General features: G+C 37.8%; 1 protein-coding gene across 1 annotated transcript; it reads right to left on the reverse strand.

Annotated features, from left to right (window-relative positions):
* Nucleotides 1-7,075: 7,075 nt before the first annotated feature.
* On the reverse strand, nucleotides 7,076-8,747 carry crygs3 (crystallin, gamma S3). The gene is made up of 3 exons (XM_048194130.1): nucleotides 8,137-8,747; nucleotides 7,812-8,054; nucleotides 7,076-7,413 (listed from the first exon to the last, which is right to left on the reverse strand). The coding sequence occupies exons 1-3, from the start codon at nucleotides 8,347-8,349 to the stop codon at nucleotides 7,141-7,143; spliced, it is 729 nt and encodes a 242-aa protein (XP_048050087.1). The 5' UTR covers nucleotides 8,350-8,747; the 3' UTR covers nucleotides 7,076-7,140.
* Between the last annotated feature and the right edge of the window lie 2,302 nt (nucleotides 8,748-11,049).

Consider the following 11,049-nt stretch of genomic DNA (forward strand, 5'->3'; position numbering starts at 1 on the left):
AATGCAGTGAGCGCTTCAAATATGACCGAAAATGGTCGCTATAGGTTTTTAAAACGCAGCCTCCACCCGCTTCTGGATAACATATTAAACAAAAACATTGAAACACATTATTTAAAGGCTTACTGATTGCTCAACATTGCATTGAATTTAAGTAAGTAATCTTGTGGTATTTCCATTGGGTTTTTTTATCCATATTCTCTAAATAACAGCTAATGGGAGTCAAATTAGATTCTTTATACTTTAATACACAGCAATAGCATATAAAAATAATAGGTAGAAGTTGTAATATACAAAAGACCTGCGCAAAATACTGGGATGAGTTCCCATTTACTTTAAATTTACACTCGCTATAGTATCTTTCCTAAACACTTAGGTCATTTTCTGAGAGGCTAGCAATAGCGAGCTAGCTTTGAACGCTTAAGTTCCCAAATGCATTGACGTCACCGCTCTAGCTGGAGGCAAAACATAAGGAAAAACTAATAGCAGGCGCGCTAAAAGTTTGAGGTTTTGACTTTAAAATGTCGCCTTGTTGTGTTTTTGGCAGCCAGAATAGAAGGAACAGCACTTTTGGTTCAAAACTAAAGTTTTACCAGATCGCGGCAGACATTTCTTCATAGAAATCAAGAAGACAATTGAGGTTGAATGCAATACGGCGTACAGACTGGACTGAGACGATCATAAATAATGCTCGTGTTTGCAGTGCACACTTCATATCAGGTAAAATAATCGATGCATATGTAATGGTGTGTTGGTTTTATCAGTACAAATCAGCAAGTTTCTGTTTTATTGGTGAAAAGTCGCCAACCTTCAGCGCACTAACGTAGCTAGCTTAAATGTTAAACAAACATACAGCGAGATGTGTGTGCCATCCTTTGAATGGTCTCTTAAAATAATCCACATTGCTAGCCATAATCATAGTTAGCCCAGCGTTAGGTTACATTAGACAATAAGCCTTGAAAAAATTCCCAGAACCACCCGAAAGTAATTCATATGTTGTCTTGGAAATATCCAAAACTTAATTTAATTTACAAAAATAGCTGTCACGGGTTAGGGTGTTTTACATTCATAATCGGCCGTTACAATCGTTAAGTGTGTGCGCGGCTTTAGTCTGTGCAAGACCGCATGTTGCCAATTTACCCAACAGTTGGCAGAAAACACAGCAAATTGCAGCCATGGAAGCCAGCGAACAAACTGGGTCAGAGATCGCAGATTCTACCCGACCTAAAAAGCCTCAGCATCCATCTAAAAATCTCTATGGACAGGAGCATATTAAAACGCGATATCAACTCATCATAAATCCATAAATCAACTAATTATCTTAGAGTGTGTAAGTCTCCTCGCCTTCCAATGTCAATTGAGCTCGCTCCTGTTGCGTGTCTTCAAACTGGCAACCCGCGAGAGCGTCGAGTCTGAGGAGGAGGGGGGCGGGGCAAACAATATTTTGAATTTGGACTGCAGTACCCATTTCAACCACTAGCTGTCATTCTTACATAAAGCACCTTTAATGGTCCTACGCCTTCTACGGACTATATACATTTAGACCATTTAAGTTAGTGATTGCTTATGGGGATATGAAAAGACTTTCAACCAGCATAACAAAAAATGTTTTTGAAGCAAATCACCTACCCTGCCTTTAATGTGAAAATCCATGCTGCCATGTTCTGGTCTACCTCGTTAAATGGGTGAGGGAAGCGTCGGACCATGCCCTCTTCACGGAATTAATCATGTTTTGAGTTTGAACTTGAAGCGATCCAAGCAAATCTGCTGACTGAAGGAGAAAAGAGATGTGATTCTGAGACTGAAACTCTTAAATAATTTAGGTATTGTTCAGTTAAGGTAATGAATTTGTTGGGAAGCAACTTGCTCAATAGGTGTATAACATCAAAGTAGCGCGAGAGCGATTAGAGAGCACATGACTACATATGCATTCGAACTGATACACTGATAGGTTTGCACAGCGCTGAAGTTGAACACACCTTTTGTCTTTGACATAAACTCGTTTGATAAGACTTGTTTTTTTAGTGAATCGTTTGAGTGAATGATCAAATGATTCACTCAAAAGACCATTCACTTGTTGCCACCTACTGGTGTAATAACCTGCATAAAGAGTCTGTGAACAAATTTTTGGACTAAAAAATTCGAATGACCAGGATGAATCCAAATCCCCGCAATATGCGTGCGAGCTGGAGGGAACCCCGTTTCATCAGTAGGCCTACTGTTTTTCTTACAAAGCAACAACTTTGTATAATTTATTGTTATGACTCATCACAGTTAGAGTCTGAAATTTTCCACTCATAATTTTCTCTGCGGGGATTCAGGTATTTTAACTCAAATTTTATGAAAAACAAAATTTTTTCCAATGTAGGTTGTCGTGGGGTTTGGGGTGAGATCTCGTGACAGGCATTTTGCTGCCAGGGTGGAGGAGACAAAAAAATCTTGGTTACCATGGAAATATTTTCTCATGCCATCATCACACATCCACTCTGGAGAATTCTTACTCTAAGGTTGTTGCTTATCAATATCTAAGAATGCTTCCTGAGTTTACAAATGTAAATTATCTTTAAGAAGAAGGATTTGTAAAACAATGTCAGTCAAAGCCTTAAAATAGATCTGTAATGGCCTGTTTTATATTACACTGACTCTACTCTCTTGTCTTCCTCATGCTGCACAGTACTGAAATACACGGTGTGAATCTCTAAGTAAATATCCCAAAACGATATTCAAATAATAACAACAATTTTAACAATACATTAAAAGGAAAAATAATGCACCACTGGCTAAAATACTAAATACTATGCTGCCCTCCTATGGTGAAAATAAAAAGCACAAGTGAATCCAAAGACCTACACTTACATTTCAGTCTCATCTTTAGTCTATAAAGATGTTTATTGATTCAATTTTCAAGTGAATATTAAAGTTCCAGTTCTTCCTCAGCTTCCCAATCCCTGTTGGTTATTAAGAGCTGGAGATCATAAAGTGTGGTAGGAGAGGTTTCATTATTTAGGGATTCAGAGGCCGCCTGTATTTGTAACAGATTTACGACAGCACTAGGTGGATTCATCTAATGTACCTCAGGCAGAGGCCCATAATTAAGGACCCAGCATGCCGTTCTGTGCCAGGTGTACCACCAGTCTGTCTGTCATCACCAGAAAGGAGTGAGATTGCTTTTAGCTCACTCCTCCAGCCTGCCCATATAATAATGAATCCTAATTTTCACCTGTATCTTAATAAACCTTGTTGGACAGAATTATTAAGGGTAAAAGATATAATCTTTTAGTATAGTTAATATGTTGGGGTTTGGGAGTGTGTCTTGTAGTTATAACCAGGTCTGGATATATAGTGCAAATCTTCTGCCTTTAAATCTTAAGCATCTCATAGGAATACAGGCAAGAAAGAGGTTTTGTTTAATAATTCATGCACTCATACTGAAGAAATAGAGGAGAGGTGTTAAGACACAGGCAATTAGTCTATAGCACTTTAATGAGCTGTGCGTATTCCAGGAGCTTTACTGAACACAAGGTTAAAGAACACTGTTCTTCAAGATTATGCTACTGCCTGTTTTATAGAAAGTATAATAGACCACAAAAGACAGATGTACAATTACTATTCAAGCCTCGTTTCAGACTCTATACACTTTTCTTTGTATCATTGTACAGCATTGTTGGATTTTACATTGCCTAAGGCTACTCTTCAAACATTATTACTGTAGAAACTAGATGGCTTTTGTATAGATGAATATGTTTTTTTACCCCTGCCCCCTCATTCCCCTCTAACTCTGTTGCCATTTCCTTACAAGGCAATTGTCTTGTCTGGAAAGTTTATTTTTACATTCTTTTCATAGGATTAAAGTAATTCCTTTCAGCTGTGGACCTGTATCAGTGACTCAGAGGTTTAAAAATAGTCATGGTGGAATGTGATTCTGATAGCAATAAGAAAACACAAAATTTCATTCATATGGGAAAATGTGGGCCAGACAATTCAAACTTTTTTCTTTTTTTTTTTTTAGATTAGGCCAGTGACACAACATAATGTGACATTTTTACGACTGTATAATACATCATTACTATACTTTTTTGGAGAAAATAATCATGATTTCAAACATTTTATAACTGGTTTTAAATGACATTACTGCTTTAGAAGTCTTTATTTTATAATTAATCCCTGCCATTTTAAAGATGTCTCCATCTTTTAACAGTGCTATAACATTGCAGCAGGGGTGTCTCCACAATGACCTTGCAGTTCCCAATCACAACTGCCAGGTAATTAACACCTGCACATACTTTGCCAACTTGTTAATTCATAGCTGTACCACATGGTAGCATCTGATAAATCTCACAGAAGAGGTATCCTGATTAAAAGAAAACTAAAATAACTCAAGCATGTAATGAATTAAGAACATAAGACCCAAGCAGATACTGATGATGTATAATTTTTTCTTCCCTAAAATTGCCTTTAGCAAGTCAGTGGTTGTAAAAATCAGGATTTATATGCATATTTTTTGTGTGAATTTTAGAAAGGTGTTGCAATATAAAAAAAAAAACATTTCAAATTAAATTTAAGTATACAAGCATATTTGACCTTTGACCTTCTTGATATGATTCGCAAGGTAGTCAAAGAAAAACTGCATAAACAGAACAGACTGGAACCCATGCAAGCTACAGCAACAATGGAGGCGATTGTGTGAAGAGGTTAGAAAGTACCCTCATTTGTACAACTCTAGCATTAAAGAATACAAAGATGTTTACATGGGTTGTAACTCGTGGCAAGAGATTGCTCAAAATTGTGTATACGTTGAATGCCTGTGTATGCGTACGAGTCAAATGAAGTGTACTTTCCAAGGCTGTGCATTTGACTGTGCACGTACACTAGCGTTCGTGTAAAAAAACGAAGTATACACAGGTCTTATGTTTTATGGTTTTTAGTCACATCTTGCCAATCGCGTCTGGTGTAGACAAGGTGTTAGGGTGTTTCATTTAAACACATTGCAAGAGTGCCGCCAGTAGTGGGCACTCATGCAATGTAAGCAATGATGTATGTACATCTGAGTGATTGAGATGGAGGGAAGTGAGCTGACTTGGAAAAAAAGAAATTTGATTATGTTACCCCAACACTGCTGTTAAGTTTAATGATCCTGGACTATTTCTACACTTAACCAAGCCCTTGTAAAGTAGGCTATTTGACAATGCATATTTAGAGGCCTACACACTAGTTGCATCAAACTCTATAAATGTCTTCTCAGTAAACTAGGTTGAAGCTTTATTATGTTTATCTCAGTACAGTCAAAAATCATTTAGTTTATAAATGATTTACTGAATGATAGTAAACATTACTGCCCACTGAAATCCACTGTTATATTTCTTTAATTTAAACATTCAATATTGGCATTTTTTAGTCACTAAACTTGTTGAGAATTGTTAAAAAAAAAAAAAAAAAAAAAGTCAGATACTTAAAAAATTGCTATAGCAAATGGTTTCAGTCATGTTGTGTGACTTTGGCATGCTAGAAGATTAAAATTGTAAATACTATTCTGCTTCCATTCTATGCTGTTTTAAAACAAATTTAGTGAGAATACACTGGATGTCTGAGGGTTAGAACCTATAAATAAATAAAAAATATATTACAGTACATACTACATTTTTAATTACTTCACAATTATCTGAAATACTTAACTAGACTTCTGTAGACCGATATGCTGATTTATGATCACAAATAATATGCGTACTTTAAACATGACTGCCACAAGAGGGTGCTCTCAGGCTAGCACAAAAAGCACTAGCTCAACTACTAGCAATTGAACTTTGTGAACTATCCTTCCATTGAGTGCTGGATGCCTATGGAGGAATCTGGACTAACAGAGACATACCACACTGTGGGCCCATCAGTGAAAAAGTGCTTGCTGGTGGCCTTTGTGCAGAAAAAAACCCTTTTGTTTCAGCATACTCGTGTCCCCCTCTGGTCCGCATCAGCATTGTGAACTTTAGGTACATGCTGGACTCTCACTGGCAAAGCTGCTGAATCATCAACATGGCCTGAACTATTGTATGGGGAGATTTACCAGGGGCTATTGACCAGCAACTGCCTACACAACTGACAGTTCATGCTCTCTGACAATGCAAACACACAAGCATTCATTCTTTTTAACATACAAATGGTTAAAAACATGTGTGGTATTTATATTCATGTGAACAGGTTCTACTAGCAAAAAACAAAATTCCAGAATGTCTGTATAGTAAAAGGCCTTAAGAGGCAGTTTTTAAGCCAATTATTTTAGCCCTAATTCTTTACCTGTCATGCAGATTATACATAAAGTTTAAATAAAGTGTTTGGTGCAACTGCATTTATCCGATTAGTTAATTAATTATTGTAAAATGTACAGTTTTTCATGGCAGTACTCAAAAACAATCATGTAAATTCAATCTTGTTTTCTACAAAGTATAAGAGGCCTAAATTTTTATATTTTAAAATTTAAGTTCAGAAACACCATTTAGAAACAATAAACCAACAGAGGGGAGTATTGAGTTATATCACTGCAGAAACTTTTAAAAGCTATGTGAAGAGAATTAATAAACCACAATTTTTCTGGTTAACATTTGACACATATATACATAAACTACCAGTCAAAAGATTTTTTTTTTGGAAAGAAATTAATAATTTTATTCAGCAAGGAGGCATTAAATGTGATAAAAAGTAAAGACTTTTACATTGTTACAAAAAACATCTTTTTATTCATCAAATAATCCTGAAAAAAATGTATCATGGTTTCCACAAAAATATTTTGTGGAATACACAACACAACTGTTTTCAACTTTTTTTTCTTGAACAGCAAATCAGCATTAGAATTATTTCTGAAGGATCATGTGACACTGAAGACTTAAGTAATGTGTTAAAAATTCAGCTTTATCATCACAGGAATAAATTACATTTTAAAGTTTATTAAAACAATTATTTTATATTGTAATAATATTTTGCAATATTTATGTTTTTACTGTATTGTACAGTATTTTTGATCAAATGCAGCCTTGGTAAGCATAAGAGACTTTTTCGAAATAACAAAATAAAACAGGAGACAGGATCTTTAGGTGGGCTCAGTGTCATTTTTTATTAAATAGTTAAGGAACAATCAACTACACATTGAAAGACCTAAAACTCCTGAACACGGCGGATGGAGCCGACAGTAGGATGTATGGCATTCCAGTCAGTGAAGCGGCGGTATTCGCCTCTCTCCAACAAGTACTGACGTCCCCTGTAGTTAGGATGCTCAAAGAAGACCCAGGCTCCATCCAAAACGTTACAGGACTGGACCTCACGGTGACGGAAGTGGTCATAGAGAGAGGGCCAGTCCTCGCCGCACTCCATAACCTGACCCTGGAAGTCAGGCCGCTCATACAGACGGATACGGAAAATGCCAGCATGCTAAAACAGAGAGAGCAGTTTCCCAAATGCAATTACAAATTCATTTATTTCATGTAGGCCATTTATGAAGAGCAAACAAAGCGGCACCATCCAAATCAGCATAATACTAATGCTAAACTAGTCTATGGTGTGTGGTTTAAAAGGTAAAAAGGTCTGTTCCCATCCATACTGGGGGTTTTGTTTAAATCTCCTTCAAGAACAAAACAAATGTTCAGTGGGAAACAATACAGTGTTATTCAGCATCTGGCTGAGTTTAGGGCCAATAATATTGTTCCCGAATGATTAGTGTCGCACATATATCCAGTATAATAGGTGACTGCTTTTGCTGGAAAAGAGGAAAACAGACCTGCATTAGGCAAAATAGCCTAAGTACGGTTCTCCAAACAGGGATGACTTACATTTCGCACCATGCGGCAAGACCTTATAGAGTCATTGTACCCCATCCAGCGCTGGTAATCAGGATACTCTCCCCTAGTTAGGATGTACTGGCAGCCCATGAAGTTTGGACGTTCATACAAAACCCAGGCCCCACTCTCCACTCGGATGGAGTTACAGCGGCTGAAGTGGGACGACAGCTCTGGGCAGTCCATGCTGCACTCAAAGGAACGTCCCTGAAAGTTTTTGTCCTCATAAAAGATAATCTGTATGGGAGAAGATGTAGAAACATAGTTAAGCCAAGGACAAGACTGTAGAGCCAGTTTATGCAAGCAAAATATTTCTTACTTTTCCCATTCTGTCCATGTTTGGGGCTAATTTGATTCCTCCTTTTGCTGTATGCTGTGTATTAAAAGGGCAATGAGCGAGATTTATATGTTTCACATTGAGTTGCTCTGCCAGGCAAATCATTGTTATATGAATGGCTGCAGCATTTGCATCATCAACAGCTGATACTGCGATTGTTTCTAGATAGTTCCTGCAGATTAATGCAGTGGCCATTGTATGAAACCCTGACCTTTTGATTCTGCAATGGCTGAGTCCAGAAAATATTTATTGGGCCAATTAAATTGTTTTCCAGCTGCTGGTACTGGCAGAGTTCAAGCAGCACTGGCATCTAGCCACATGCTCATACTGTATGAGGCATAACACGGTCTTTAGAATGAACTGATGCATTTGTGTTCTACTGTTGGACAGCAGGTTCGTTTAGTTGCACGGTAACACAGGAACTGTGAATAGGCTATACATACAGTGCCTTGCGAAAGTATTTGTACCCCTTCTTTTTGTTTTATGTTGCTGCCTTACGTTAAACTACTTCAAATTACTTTTTTTCACAGTGTACACTCCATACACCACAATGACAAAGCAAAAAACAAATTTGTGACAACTTTGCAAATTTATTTAAAATAAAAAACTTAAATAATTACATTGCATAATTCTCTGGGACACTTGAAATTTACCAACCCGATTCCAAAAAAGTTGGGACACTGTACAAATTGTGAATAAAAACAGAATGCAATGATGTGGAAGTTTCAAATTTCAATATTTTATTCAGAATACAACATAGACAACATATCAAATGTTTAAACTGAGAAAATCTATCATTTTAAGGGAAAAATAAGTTTATTTTAAATTTCATGGCATCAACATCTCAAAAAAATTGGGACAAGGCCATGTTTACCACTGTGTGGCATACAGGCTTCTAGTTGCTCAACTGACTTAGGTCTTCTTTGTCGCATCTTCCTCTTTATGATGCGGCAAATGTTTTCTATTGGTGAAAGATCTGGACTGCAGGCTGGCCATTTCAGTACCCGGATCCTTCTTCTACGCAGCCATGATGTTGTAATTGATGCAGTATTTGGTCTGGCATTGTCATGTTGGAAAATGCAAGGTCTTCCCTGAAAGAGACGACGTCTGGATGGGAGCATATGTTGTTCTAGAACTTGGATATACCTTTCAGCATTGATGGTGCCTTTCCAGATGTGTAACTTGCCCATGCCACACACACTCATGCAACCCCATACCATCAGAGATGCAGGCTTCTGAACTGAGCGCTGATAACAAATTGGGTTGTCCTTGTCTTCTTTAGTCCGGATGACATGGCGTCCCAGTTTTCCAAAATGAACTTCAAATTTTGATTCGTCTGACCACAGAACAGTTTTCCACTTTGCCACAGTCCACTTTAAATGAGCCTTGGCTTCTTTTTCGACCTATAGAGTTTTAGCCGGCAACGGCAAATGGCACGGTGGATTGTGTTCACCGATAATGTTTTCTGGAAGTATTCCTGAGCCCATGTTGTGATTTCCATTACAGTAGCATTCCTGGATGTGATGCAGTGCCGTCTAAGTGCCCGAAGATCACGGGCATCCAGTATGGTTTTCCGGCCTTGACCCTTATGCACAGAGATTATTCCAGATTATCTGTATTTTTATGATATTATGCATTTTAGATGATGATAACTTCAAACTCTTTGCAATTTTTCTCTGAGAAACTCCTTTCTGATATTGCTCCACTATTTTTCGCTGCAGCATTGGGGGAATTGGTGATCCTCTGCCCATCTTGACTTCTGAGAGACACTGCCACTCTGAGAGGCTCTTTTCATACCCAATCATGTTGCCAAGTGACCTAATAAGTTGCAAATTGGTCCTCCAGCTGTTCCTTATATGTACATTTAACTTTTCCAGCCTCTTATTGCTACCTGTCCCAACTTTTTTGGAATATGTAGCTCTCATGAAATCCAAAATGAGCCAATATTTGGCATGACATTTCAAAATGTCTCACTTTCAACATTTGATATGTTATCTATATTCTAAATTATTGCATTACTTTTTAATTCACAGTTTGTACAGTGTCCCAACTTTTTTGGAATCGGGTTTGTAGTTCAGGAGCATTCCAATTTTGCTTGTAGATGTTACTACATTATGAGTGGAGTTAACCTGTGGCAAATTCAATTGAATGGGTATGACTTGGAAAGGCACACACCTCTCAATAAAAGGTCTAACAGCTAAAAATGCATATCAGAGTAAAACCAATCCATGAGGTCAGAGAAACTGCCTGTAGAGCTCAGAGACAGGATTGTGTCAAGGCACATTAACAGAGTACAAAAAAATCTGCTGCATTGAAGGTTCACAAAAGCATGCATCCTCCATAATCCTTAATGGAAGTAGCTGAAATGAAACAATCAGAGTCATGACCAAAAAGCTGATGGCCACTCTAGTTGAGCTTCATCATCATATATGGAGATGGGAGAAACTTACAGAAGGACAAACATTACTGCAACACTCCGCTTATCTGGGCTTTATGGTTATTTTTAGTGGCAAGACTCAAGCACCTCCTCAGTGAAGACATAAAAACCACCTTGGAATTTACAAAAAAAGTACCCAAAGGACTCTCTCAAACTGTGAAAAACAACTGGTCTGATGAACCTCAGTTCCAAGCATCATGTATGGATTAAACTAGGCACTGCTCATCACTTGCACAATACCATCCCATAGTAAAGTGTGGTGGTGGCAGCATCATGCTGTGGGGGTGTTTTTCAGCAGCAGGGACTGGGGGACTCATCAGGGTAGAATGAAAGCTCAACACAGCAAAATATAGAGACAGCTTTAATAAAAACCTAGTCTGCATCACTCAGGACCCAGTGGTGGCTCGTCAAGGGAGGCAAGGGAGGCACAGCCTACCTCAAAATTTTGAGGAGAAAAT

The sequence above is a fragment of the Megalobrama amblycephala genome, linkage group LG6 (assembly GCF_018812025.1).
Source record: "Megalobrama amblycephala isolate DHTTF-2021 linkage group LG6, ASM1881202v1, whole genome shotgun sequence".
Taxonomy (NCBI): domain Eukaryota; kingdom Metazoa; phylum Chordata; class Actinopteri; order Cypriniformes; family Xenocyprididae; genus Megalobrama; species Megalobrama amblycephala.

Excerpts from the sequence above, each read along its gene's own strand:
- crygs3 (XM_048194130.1), bottom strand. The coding sequence starts at position 8,349 with ATGGCCACTGCATTAATCTGCAGGAACTATCTAGAAACAATCGCAGTA. Across the intron at positions 8,055-8,136 it reads ACATGGACAGAATGGGAAAA|ATTATCTTTTATGAGGACAA; the intron begins GTAAGAAATATT and ends TCTCCCATACAG. Across the intron at positions 7,414-7,811 it reads CTTGCCGCATGGTGCGAAAT|CATGCTGGCATTTTCCGTAT; the intron begins GTAAGTCATCCC and ends TCTCTGTTTTAG.